The 13,203-nt window shown below is 39.6% G+C and overlaps 1 protein-coding gene across 3 annotated transcripts in view; it reads right to left on the bottom strand.

The window, feature by feature from the left end:
* The window catches only part of lin54 (lin-54 DREAM MuvB core complex component), an 88,087-nt gene that overhangs the window by 34,391 nt on the left and 40,493 nt on the right, over positions 1 to 13,203 (bottom strand). For all 3 annotated transcript variants that reach the window (XM_043695198.2, XM_043695199.2, XM_043695203.2), the window contains 5 exons: positions 9,859 to 10,075; positions 6,649 to 6,719; positions 5,321 to 5,518; positions 3,408 to 3,499; positions 1,927 to 1,998 (listed from right to left, as the gene is read on the bottom strand). In XM_043695198.2, the coding sequence (XP_043551133.2) occupies positions 1,927 to 1,998; positions 3,408 to 3,499; positions 5,321 to 5,518; positions 6,649 to 6,719; positions 9,859 to 10,075 (650 nt within the window). The remainder of the gene's footprint in view (positions 1 to 1,926; positions 1,999 to 3,407; positions 3,500 to 5,320; positions 5,519 to 6,648; positions 6,720 to 9,858; positions 10,076 to 13,203) is intronic.

Genomic DNA, 13,203 nt, shown 5'->3' with positions numbered 1-13,203 from the left:
TTCACTCCTGAAAACCAAGTTGCCGTGATCTATAACCTTGTAAGTAGATTAACCTACCATCATCTTGGTGTGACTAAAACCTAGAAAAAAAAACATTTGTCAACATGGTGACACATGCTCACCTGACTATGAGTATAACGCCTAAAGTGTGGTGACTCCTATGTTAGTGGGTCCAGGGCAGTGGAAGTCTCTCTTTTGGTTACTGGAGGCTAGTTGCTGGCGTGGACTGGATGGGAAACAGTATTTTTCCATTTTTCTCCCCCCAAAAGAATTTGTTCTTAAAAATCTGTAACGAGGTCCCTTGGTACCTAAAAAATCCCATAATGTGACTTGCAAACATTTCATTGTACTCATTTGAGTACGTGACAATAAAGCTAATTCAATTCAATGTTCTGCTCTTTTTTAAAAAATAAAACATATTACACACCACCACATTTTTCCTAAAGAAATAGAGGTTCTAGAACGAACTCAAGTCTCAGCTGCACTACTTATCAATTGGCAACTTCACCTTCTTCAATGAGCTCACTCGCTTCTGTTAATCCTACTTCCTTTAAAAGTTGCATGTAAAGAATATTTAAAAATACATCTTGGTGAATATTAAGAACAAGAAATTTTAATTAATGAATTTTATGCTGAGAAAATGCAATTATCATCAGATAATTAAACTCCAGACAGCTCTTGTGCAATTTAGTTATTCTGTACCTTTGATGCAAGTTGCCACTAGACTTTTCATGATGCTTAGTTGTTATGCTTTACCTATTTTTGTGTTCTACTTGTTTATTGAGAATTTTATCTTCCTCTCTACTCATGTGAAAACTGACACTGGTCTTCCTTACTTGACCAACCTCTGTTACAAGTTCCCCACAAATATCTTCATTTCCCTCACCTTTGCTGACATCAATCTATGTCTCAACTCTCCTGGACTTTCTCTGCTCAATTTCTCAGGGTTAGTCCCAGGGGACTACAGGATTGAAAATGTGACACCATTATTTGAGAAAGGGACAAAGGATAACCCAGGAAACCAAAAGCCTACCAGCTTTATGTCACAATGGGCAAACTGATGGAAACCATAATACAGGACAAAGTAAATATACACTTAGAGAAAAATAAATTAATACCAGACAGTCAACATGGCTTTGTCAAGGTCAGGTCATGTCTGAAAAATGTGATTGAGTTCTTAGATGAGATAATACAGGCATTGAATGAGGGTAGTGCTTCCTGAGTGGCATTATCAAACCTGCACTATTGATCCATGCTGAGAAACGAGTTTTCCTTTAAACTGTAAAGTTGTTCAGCGGCTGGCTGAACATACCTGCCGCTCAAAAGAAGTTAAAGGCAAGGTATGTTTAAATGAATAGGTCAAGCACTACAAAATAAAAGAACTGAATCGACAGTTCCCAACTCATTTCATATCCAACCGTGTAGAATAGTCTCTCATTGCCCTATCATAGTGTCAAAGAGATGTACAGCATGGAAACAGATCCTTCGGTCCAACCCGTCCATGCCGACCAGATATCCTAACCCAATCTAGTCCCACCTGCCAGCACCCAGCCCATATCCCTCCAAACCTTTCCTATTCATACACCCATCCAAATGCCTTTTAAATGTTGCAATTGTACCAGCCTCCACCACATCCTCTGGCAGCTCATTCCATACACGTATCACCCCTTGTATGAAAATATTGTCCCTTAGGTCTCTTTTATATCTTTCCCCTCTCACCCTAAACCTATGCCCTCTAGTTCTAGACTCCCCGACCCCAGGGAAAAGAATCAGAGGTGACACACTGGCAGTTCAACATTCACTGAAAAGATACTGCAATTTGAAATCTAAAATGTATACTGGATACTGGAAGTGAAGGGGCATCATTAAAGTATCGTGGAGATTGGACATCAGTGTTTGGCAGCATGATCAAAACATCTTACTTACAGCTTGAGGCACTGAGACTTTGTACAATTACAAGGTTTCCGAGGTCTTGTTCCTGACTCTGATGTCGATGACCTAAATAAAAGAGAAAAGGGTGGATGGACAAAAAAAAGAATAAAGTCTTAACTTCTCAATGTCAATAGCACATTGCTTAATGTTGAAATTGTGGATTAACAAAGCAGACTTTCATGGACATTTTGGGATCCAGCCAAGTATGCTTTTTATACATATTAACACAATGAACAATATGCTGAAATTGTTCCTTCTAACCTTAAGTTTTCTTTAAATAATGTGTAAGCATTATAAAAACACGGGTTTGCTTCCTCAATTACTGAGGTAACACTAAAAATTAAAGTAAGCATTTCAATAAAGGACTACCATCTGACCAACTGATTTCATTTTAATAGCAGTGGGAAATTTGTGAATTACTGAGAGAAAAGTCACAGAAATCTTTGAGTCACCAAAGAACCTGACTTTGTGCCACAACTGAGAAGGTACTTCACATATGAACTTTCATTATTATTTTAGAAAAATCTATAATTAAAATTAAATTTATATTCCCTAATTTGCCTCCATCAAGTCATTTCTGGAATTACATTTTTGTTCAGCATAGTTAAAATCTTGCAAGGACAAAGAAAGAACATTTGTATCGCTACTGATACTGCTTTACCCAAGCTGACCAATACACAAAATCTTGTGGACAGAACTATGCCAGTTATTACTGTACAGACAAGCTATAATTGCTTGTTGTTCCATTATTATACTGTACAGAAAGTTAGAGAATACATTTAAAAAAAGACATTTGAAAATTAGATTCATGGAAATCAACAGCAGACCTTTGATTGGTGTTGGGATCATAGCTGTTCACAATTGATAACAATTATTTAAACTTTGCAATAAAAAAATCAATACTTCTGAGTTTGTGGTGACAGTAACTTGTGCAGTTTGGAGAGAATGGGAAGTGGAGGTAGTGAATAGCCAGTTTAGATGGAAACAAGTTACAAGACAATGTGAAGAAATTTGCAAAACTGGTCTATAATTCACAAATTAATTTCAACGTACTACTTATTTCAACAAGAAAAACGAGTTGACATATTCTTTGGAAGAGAATCTAAATGGGTGAGAGGACTAAAAGGGAAACACACAAAATCACTAAGAATAGTGAAATAGCTACAACAAAAACCAAACTAAGTAGTAAGGAATTCAAAGGAAGTAAATTTTATAGTGTTTAGACTGTGGACTTCAATACAGAGTGATTGGAGTGAACTACACAATTCTAAATTCAGCTAAAAACTATAAGAGAATGATGGAGTAGGGAAAGAGAGTCTATTATATTTGATGAGTAAGGACAGGAAATAACTCAGGTGGAATATAAGTGTAGACATGGTCTGGTTAGGCCAAATGACCAATTTCTTACCATTTTCATGCAATTCCATATAACTCCATCATAATACATATTAATGTTAGATGCATCAATGTCTTACCCATTGATTGGGAGCTTTGCTTGACTCTGAATGTTCGATGTTCCAGAAAATCCATTGTTACTGGATATTGATACATAGGAGGTCTGCTGCAACTAAAGTTAGGGGAAAAGTTAATAACAATATATATTTTGTCATGTCATCCATTTAATGACATTGCATATCTCTATAATAGTTTAAATATTGTTGATAATACATTGGGTGCTATTTGGTATCTTTATGTATAAATTAAAGCAACTATTCTGCTGCTGAAAAGATCAGCCTATTTCCATTCTTCATTTCCTGACCTGGATGCAAGTCCCATCTATGATCATTAGATTGGTGTGTTACATTATGGTCAGTATACCTTGAAGAAAGATGCTCATGATATCATAATTGCATAATAACATGTTACATAAAACAAATTAATAGTGGGAATCCAAGATAATCTTTCTGGGCATTAATGCTAATTGCAACATCTCAGTGACTACCTTTGCTGGGTCTACCAGCGAAATCTAAGATTTTCATGGCTTCACAATTTTGATCAACATTCGAAGAGCATTTAGAAACTTGGGCAGTGTACATGCATTTACATATACTTCAGTAATAGGGAGAATGGAACCCTAATTCACTTGGTCAACATAATTGATCAAGAATGAAATCAAACATGTTTAATTTATAATGTTCTTTTGTGATCTGAGGCCATTTAAAGTATATTACCACCATTGAAATACTTTGGAACTTTAGTTATGGAAGAAATGCTACAACCAAAGTAGACACAACACACTCCCACAAAGCAAAGTGATAATCAGATAACTCCGATTATTTTTAGGTTGTTAGTTGAAGAATAAATATTGGCTTGGACGTGGGGTAAAACCCGTGGCATGGGATCTTGAACATCTCGCTGGAGGCGAGGGGAGGCACAGATGGACCTCTGCTAACAATTTGTACAATACTGAGGCTCTGCTACATTATTGCTATAAGTTTAGATTTTGTGCTTCACTTTTGGAGTAAATCTTGAAACAATAATGTTTTGATCTGGAGGTGAATGTGCTACCGCTGAACCATTTGTTGACACTTGACCTGTTGAATCATTATCTGCAGTAACAATTGAAGAGCTACAGGATTAAAGAGGTACAGTGGCAACTTTTAAAAATGCCACTCTGTAGATTGAATTTAATTCAAAGGAGTAATCATCTTCAAGCTTAAAAGAGGCCTGTAATGTTATATAAACATTTAAAATATTACAGATAAAATCCTTCACCAAGACAGATGAAGCATCTAATCTGAAACATTTTGTTCACAAAAGCTACTGATATGCATGTCTTGCTTATTGTTTCAAGTTGGCACTTCTTGTTTGTTCATGTTCATTATCTTTAATAAAGATTAACACCATTAGCTGATAGAAAAGAAGCACCAAGACTGAAAATTTGAAATCGCCAGGAGCAATCAATTGCAGAATGATATTCAATTTGTAATGTGCTGATTATAACAGCATGAAAACTGATGTTCAGTGTGCATACAAATATTTTATATTGCTTTGAAAGCACGAACCTGTATTAACTGAGAACAAAAGCCATTGTTCCCCCCCGATCACAGGGCCATAACACCAGGGGGAAAAATGTAAATAATCAGAGCATCATGATTACCAAGGGTTTATATCCGTTTTATACCACACAAAGCCAATTGTTCCACAAGTCTTTTAAAAAAATATAAACATGTCTTTTGTGCATGATCCTCAGTAAAACCAGTTTTCTTCCCAGTTACAGCAAACTGCATGGTGCAGTGGAATCCAGCAATGCTAGCTCAGACCCCTGGATAGCCTAAAAGCAGCTCTGGGCTTTTAGGAAAACAAAATTTAATTAAGTTACATTCATCTTATATTTACAAATCAACGTAATTTCTAAAAATCCTGGTTAAGAATTTCTTCCACTTGCCTGTGTAACATATTGAGCTGGGACAACTGCATAGCCCACACCGCCAGTTCCAGGAGCTGGTGCCAGAACAGTGCCTGGTGGGAGATTTGTTAAGTTAGGCTGGATCTGTGGCAATGCAGTTGCAGGCATAATGAGTCTCTGTTGAGGTTGGCTGGTAGTAACTATTTGTGTCGTGCTGCCAATGGGTTTAGGAACCACCTAAAGTGAGAATTAAAAGAAAATGGTTTCTTAAAATTGGAACACTAACAGCTGCAAAACAAATTTATGTTTGATTTATATGCAATCATAACTCAAAAGTATTGTCTTTAAGCTGAAGAATTTTTATTATCAGACAGTCTTGCAATAAATTATACACATGACATCAGTTCAATGACTAAAACAAACAAGTGTACAAAGTGGCAGGTAACTGGCAAGGGAAAGGCCCTTCAAGCTGAAGAGAAATGTAGAATGCCCGCACCCCCCAACCCAAAATTGGTGTTAAGACAATTGTACTTTTTAATTTATATTGACGACGTGGAGTTTGGTATAATTTCAGTATTCAAAGACAAAACTTCTAAGTTGAGACAACAGCAACAGGAAAACTCTTAAATTTCCATAGGACATGGCTGAACTAATAAAGGAGCAGACACATGCTAAATAAATTTAACACAATGAAATGATTCATGAGGAGAAGAGGCTACTCAAAATAGATGGTATTAACTTAAAGAGAGCAAGAACAGAAGTGGGTGCCTGTACATAAATCTTTGAATGTAGCAGATAAGTTGGGAAGGGTGTTAAAATTGGATCTTTGGCTTTATAAAGAAAGGGTATACACTACAAAATCAAGCAAGTTATGATTAATTTTGACAAATCACTGGCTAGGATCTACTGGAGTTCAGTAAGAAATTCTGGGCACTTCACATTAGAACAGATGTCAAGATCTTGGATACGGCACATGAAAGCTATACTAGAATGATCAAATATAGCAAGTTTACATTATGCAGAATGACTACAGAAACTATAGCTGTTTTCTTCAGAGCAGAGAAGGCCATGGTAATCAGAAACAGGCACAGGAGTTGGCCATACAGCCCCTTGAGACTGCTCCAACATTAAGGGAAAACCTTATGGAGATGTTCAAGATTGTAACAGTTTTAATAGTTTCATTTTAATATTTATGATGTTGTAATGTGATATAAATATTGGACAACAAAAGAGGCACATTATACAAACATCTGAGCATTAAGCTAGTGAACACTTAATGGAATGGCAGTTTATCAATGACATAGGCTGGGTGACAGCATTATAAACTGTGAAGACAAGTACATAATAGCTTTTGACTTATTACTCACATTTTTAATGCCTTGTGCTGGTGCAATTGGGACAGACATACGAACTTGTGGATTCAGCACAACTGTCTTCGCTGTTTGCAAGAAATAAAAATTGATTACAGACAGAATGGGTTTAACTTTTAAGTACTATTTTACACAAAGAAAAGTTAGGAAATTATGTTTATTAGAGTATAATTCATAATAACTGATTATAATCAGTATGGAAATAACTTTTATAGCTTTGAAAAAATTCTTTGAAAACTGCAAGGGGTTTGACCACTCAAGATTAGAAACACTTTTTTAAAGCAAGATTGCTTTGCATGTACATTTGCCGCTGAGCTGGAAGGTTCATATCCAGACATTTTGTCACCCTATTAGGTAACATCTTCAGTCAGCCTCCAGGCGATGCACTGCTGCTTTCTATTTATATGTTTGGATTTCTTTGAGTTGGTGATATCATTTCCTGTTCTTTTTCTCATGGGGTGGTAGATGGGGTCTAACTCGAAGTGTTTGTTGATAGAGCTCCGGTTGGAATGCCATGCTTCTGGGAATTCTCGTGCATGTCTCTGTTTGGCTTGTCCTAGGACGGCTGTGTTGTCCCAGTCGAAGTGGTGTCCTTCCTTATCTGTAAGGAAGGATACTAGTGAGAGAGGGTCATGTTGTTTTACTGCTAGCTGATGTTTACGTATCCTGGTGGCTAGTTTTCTGCCTGTTTGTCCAGTGTAGTTCTTGTTACAGTCCTTGTACAGTATTTTGTAAATGACATAAGTTTTGCTTGTTGTCTGTATAAGGTCTTTCGAGTTCATTAGCTACTGTTTTAGTGTGTTGGTGGGTTTGTGGGTCACCATGATGCCAAGGGGTCTGAGTAGCCTGGCAGTCATTTCCGAGATGTCTTTGATGTAGGGGACAGTGGCTAGGGCTTCTAGAAAAAGAACAGGAAATGACATCACCAACTCAAAGAAACCCACACACATAAATAGAAAGCAGGAATCAGCAGCAGTGCTTCGCCTGGAGGCCCACTGAAGATGTTACCTAGTAGGGTGACGAAACATCTGGAAATGAACCTTCCAGCTTACCGAGCAAACCTACATCCTGAACCTCAACCTGAGCTACAAATCTTCTCAAAACTGGCTAAGATTGCTTTGCTTTATTATCTGCCTAAAAAGTACTGAGATTTAATACCCTGTTCAATGCAGTTCAAGAGAACTGTCAATTTATAATTATTTTGCATAGTTAGATTTACAAAGTGCAGATGAGACAATCCAGTTGAGAATATGTATGGGGCATAAGCAAGCAAAGAAAGAGTTAAGTTCTGCGTTTTGTGAAACAAGAGGTTCAGCTGAGCATGACTCAGATCTTAAGAACTTACAGTTAGCAATGAGGTGCTGGAGGCAAGGATAATGGGTTAACAAGGTGGAAAAGCATTCACCATGTAGAGCCATTTAACAAGATGAGGAAACATTCAGTATGGGAGGTCAGTTTAACAAGATGAAAAGTATTCATTATGTAAAGTTATTGCATAACAGCAGATGGCTTAATCTTTACTATTAACACTTGCTGACTGTAACGGTCACCCAATTAATATGTATATTGCCTTATTTGGATGCTCCTGCCTGTAAAATGACTACATAGTTCATTGAGAAATTACTGTTCCAGAGAAGACTGAGAACTCATGTCCCTGTGCACATGGGTGATTGTTCTCTCTCCCTCCAGGCCCCAGAATAAAGATGGAGGAGGTAAAACTACACTGAGCGTTTTGTTTTGACTAGGGATTGGGGGGGGGGGGGGGGGGGGGGGGGTGGAAAACAGGATGACACAGTCAGTTGTCAGTGTCCCAATTTTCTTACAAACCTTCATTACTGTACTCAGTGCTTTTTCCACTGAACTCAGACCTTGCCTTCTACTTCTCTTGTTATTTTATTTCATATGTACTCAACTTCAGCATCTGCCCAATTCCATTTCAGTCTCTGGCTTGCTGCCCAAGGCTCTAGTCCATCCCCAACTTTACCACCATGAAAACAGTGTCAGCAGACACTGAGAAGGCAGGATCACAATGTTAGGGAATCTCCAGAGCCCCTATTTCCACTTTCAAATGAAAATCCCATCCCAGAAGTTTTCATACTTCTGAAATATATTTTCTAAAAGTAAAACATGAGAAACAAATGCACGAAGCATATTTTCTTCAAGTTGGGTGCTCGTCATGTAGTGGAAGGGTCCCTATCTGAGCCAGCAGCCTCAGATGCAGGTGTATTTTACTATCTCTGAACAGTGTGATTAAAAATATGCATTTTCTTCAAGCTTTCTACTCAAAGGCAGGCCCTTGACGATTATTTGCCAAATCACAATAAAATACCTGCAGTTTAAAAAAAAAAGGCAAGGTAAGGAGATACATTCCAAATTAGATATGGAGAGTCACTAAGAAGATAGCTTAGTGAAGGTGACGTTTGGTATGTTTGTCCTTCTTGGTCAGAGTTCAGTATAGGAGGTGGGAGATCATGTTGCGGATGCACAGGAATTGGTTAGGCCACTTTTGGAATATCGTATGAATTCTTGTCTCCCTCCAAGAGGAAAGACGTTCTGAACTCTTTCAAGTTTCACAAAAGATTTACAAGGATGTTGCCAGTGTCGGAAGATTTGAGCTATAGGGAGAGGCTGAATACACTGGGGCCATTTTCCCTAGAGCATCGGAAGATGACCTTATAAAATTGTGAGGTGCATGGATAAGATAAATACACAAGGTCTTTTCTCGGAGGTGGGGGGTGGGGAGTCCAGAACTAATGAGCATAGGTTTAGGGTGAGAGGGGAAAGATATAAAAGAGACCTAAGGGACAACATTTTCACACAGAGGGTGGTGCATGTATGGAGTGAGCTGCCAGAAGTAGTGGTGGAGGTTGGTATAATTACAGCATTTAAATCCATCTGGATGGGTACATGAATAGGAAGGGATTAGAGGGATATGGGCTAAGTGCTGACAAATGGGACTAGATTAGGTTAGGATATCTGGTTGGCATGGACAAGTTGGATCAAAGGTATGCTTCCGTGCTGTACATCTCCATAACGATCACTTGTCCTTGTAAACCTAACCTTTATGTTTTATCTCATAGTTTTGACAGTATTTATTGTTCGCAAGTCTAAGTCCAGAAAATTTACATTTCTAAAATGTTTTTCTACTAATCAATAAACTTTATGATTCAGACAGAATTCCAAAAATAAAATTTTCTTGAAGCAAACCTTGTGATAAAGGTTGTGTGTTGGCACTGGAGCTCGAGCTGACTGTCTGAGGGGTGCCACTGGCTGTCGTTGCAGTAACTAGCCGTACATAATGAAACTTGCTCCCTGGTACTTGTATCTGCTGAACGTTGGGTGGTGTTGCCAGAGGAATGATGGTTTTGAACTGGGGAGCATTCACTGTTCCCATTGTTAGTGCTTGGGCAGCTGGCTTCACTGTCTGCTCAGAAGTCAATACACAGTGTTCAGTAAAAACATAACGTGGCATACTTTAGTAACCAGAATTATCAAATTGACAAAACAATTGCATCAAGAGAAAACCTTTAAATCAGATTACATACATCAGGGCAATGAAAAACAAAATTGGATACCCCATGCTGTTATAATAAGAAAAAAGCCATACAAATCAAATGAACTCAAGGGTGAAGGTGATAGGTCGGAGAGGAGGGTGGGAAGGAAGATGGACAAGAGGACAGTTCAGTAGGGCTGTGCCAAGTCGGAAGGTTGGATCTGGGATACAGTGGGGGAGGAAAAATAGGGAAACCTGTGAAATCCACATTGTTCCCATGTTGTCGGATGGTCCCAAGGCGGAAGATGAGGCATTCCTCCTCCAGGTGTCAGGTGGCTAGAGTTGGGCGGTGGAGGCGGCCCAGGATCTGCATGTCCTTGGTGGAATGGGAGGGGGAGTTAAAGTGTTCACCCACAGGGCAGTGGGGTTGTTTAGTGCAGTTGTCCCAGAGATATTCTCGGAAACATTCCACAAGTTAGCGTCCTGTCTCCTTAAGGAGGAGACCACATCGAGAGCAACAGACACAGTAGATGACATGTATGAAAGAGCAGGTAAATCTGTCGAATGTGGAAGGATCCTTTGGGGCCTTGGCCAGAGGTGGGGAGTGTGGGAGCAGGTCTTGCACTTCTTGCTGGGAGTGGAGGGTGGGTTGGGGTGTGTGGACCTAATAAGGGAGTTTTGGAGGGAATGATCTCTCCACAGCGCAAATAGGGGTGGGTAGAAAATATATCACTCATGGTGGGGTCAGTTTATAAGTGGTGGAAATGGCAGAGGATGATGTGATGTATCCAGAGGTTGGTTGGGTGGAAGGTGAAGACCAGGGCAGTTCTGTCCTTGTTGCGATTGGAGGGGTAGGGTTCAAGGGCAGAGGTGCGTGAAGTAGAGGAGATGCACTGGAGGGCATCATTGACCACGTGGGAGGGGAAATTGTGGTCTTTGAAGGAGGCCATCGGGGATGTTCCATGGTGAAACTAGTCCTCCTGGGAACAGATGCAACAGAGGTGGAAAAATTGGGATTAAGGGATAGCGTTTTTACAGGAGGCAGGGTGGGAGAAAGTGTAGTCCAGGTAGCTGTGGGAATCGATGAGTTTGAAGTATACGTCCGTGTTAAGTTGGTCACCAGAAATGGAGATGGAGTGGCTGAGGAAGAGGAGGGAGGTGTCCAGGATGGTTCAGATCAACTTCAGGTCAAGGTGAAAGATGTTCGTGAAGTTGATGAATTGTTCAATCTCCTCATTGGAGTACCAGGTGGCGCGGATACAATTATCAACGTAGTGGATGAAAAGGTGGGAATGGTGCCGGTGTAGCTGCAGAAGATAGACTGTTCCAGGTACCCGAAGAGGCAAGCATAGTTGGGGCCCATGTGGGTGCCCATGGCTTCCACTTTGGTCTGGAGGAAGTGAGAGGATTCAAAGAAGAAATTGTTGAGGGTGAGGACCAGTTCAGCCAATTGCATCGAATCCAGCACACCTTCACCTACTTATCGCACTCTCAGCTACCTTCCCTCCAGCCCCACCTCCCTCCCATTTATCTCTCAGCCCCCTTGGGTCACCCCCTCATTCCTGGTGAAGAACTTATGCTCAAAACATTGACTCGCCTGCTCCTTAGATGCTGTCTGACTGGCTGTGCTTTTCCAGCACCACACTCTTCAACTCCGGTCTCTAGCATCTGCAGTCCAAACTTTTTCCCTCTGTCAGTTAGCAGTGGAGGTTTCTTTCTCTCTCTCTCTCTCTCCCCACCCCCTTACTGACCAAGTAGTTGATGCTTTTTGTCTGTCTTCCTCCTTTTAAAGTGCCGATGTTTTGATCCCCCCCACCCAAAGTTCCAAACAATGCAACAGCATGTAAAACTCTAATAGTTGTTCCTAGAATTTGAGGAAATTGCCTCCAACACCTAAAATACCTCAAAAAAAAAGGTAGCAGCTCTTACAGCCACAAATTTTTCCTGTCCTCCATCTTGGATTACACAGAATCTTTTGAATCAAAAGGTTATTTTAATAGCTTTCCCCATTTTTCTACTGTAGAGTCACAGTTGGTAAACACTGAATGTTCTCTTTCATCTTCCTATGGCAGCATGCACTATGTTGGAACTAAAATGACAAAGCACATTCAGATTGCGTATTTCTTAGATTAAATATAGAGTGTAGAAGTCCCTCACTGAAACAACAATATGCTTCTGCCTGAGCAAAACAAGTGCAATCTAGTGAATCAACATGACACCTCTATCTCACAATTTAAGTTGTAATTAAATTGTGTGCATTGTATAGCCTGGATTCCTTTAAAACCTAGATCTCTTGAGGACCATCACCTTGATGTGGTGGTGATGCTTATACTTTCTGATCCTCTGAACGATGATATCAGAAATTCCTCATCCTTAGCATGGCCACCACCTATGGCACCAAGATTGGGGAGGAGTCAGACAATCAGGAGACATCCAAATTCTCAACGGCAGGAGAGAATAAGGACAACTATGCATTCCATCACTTGCAAAGGCAGCTGTAGCAGCAAGATAGAGAGCTTGACAGCTCATTAAAATCTGATTACTTAACCAGCAAAACTTGTGCAGTAGTGAGGACACCACAGGGTCCCATGTAAATCAAGTCATATGCAGAGTTCTACCATTCGTCAAGAATCTGACTACAGAATCATGAAGGTCATTGTGTACCGGCATTAGAACAGAGGTGACTTTGGGCAGTAATTCAATGCAATAACATGGTGTCGAATGAAGTTAGTTACGCTAGATTTTGGCTTCTCAACTATTGTATTTGAGCACTATCACTGTCACCAGTAATGGTTTGATGTAAACACTACTGAAATGTGACCACCTGGAACAAAAACTCTTACTGCCTGGCAGAACAACATTTGGGCACAAGTCAAGAAGGTAAACAGTTCAATAGCTCAAGGTTTCTACTTGAAGAAAAATCCAAAACTTAAAAAGGATTTCTGGTGAGAAGAGAGAGCCCAAGAAAAGCAAGAAAATGCTGATCAACATGTGAACATTTTTTGAAGTCATCTATAGACCTAGGCCAAATGGACAAAATCACTCAGAAGACATTACCA

Source organism: Chiloscyllium plagiosum, unplaced genomic scaffold (assembly GCF_037043375.1).
Source record: "Chiloscyllium plagiosum isolate Xiang-an unplaced genomic scaffold, Cpla_swu_hap1 HiC_scaffold_1, whole genome shotgun sequence".
NCBI classification, from domain to species: Eukaryota; Metazoa; Chordata; class Chondrichthyes; order Orectolobiformes; family Hemiscylliidae; genus Chiloscyllium; species Chiloscyllium plagiosum.
Note: the sequence above shows the minus strand (reverse complement) of the source record. Positions and strands in the feature narration are given on the sequence as shown.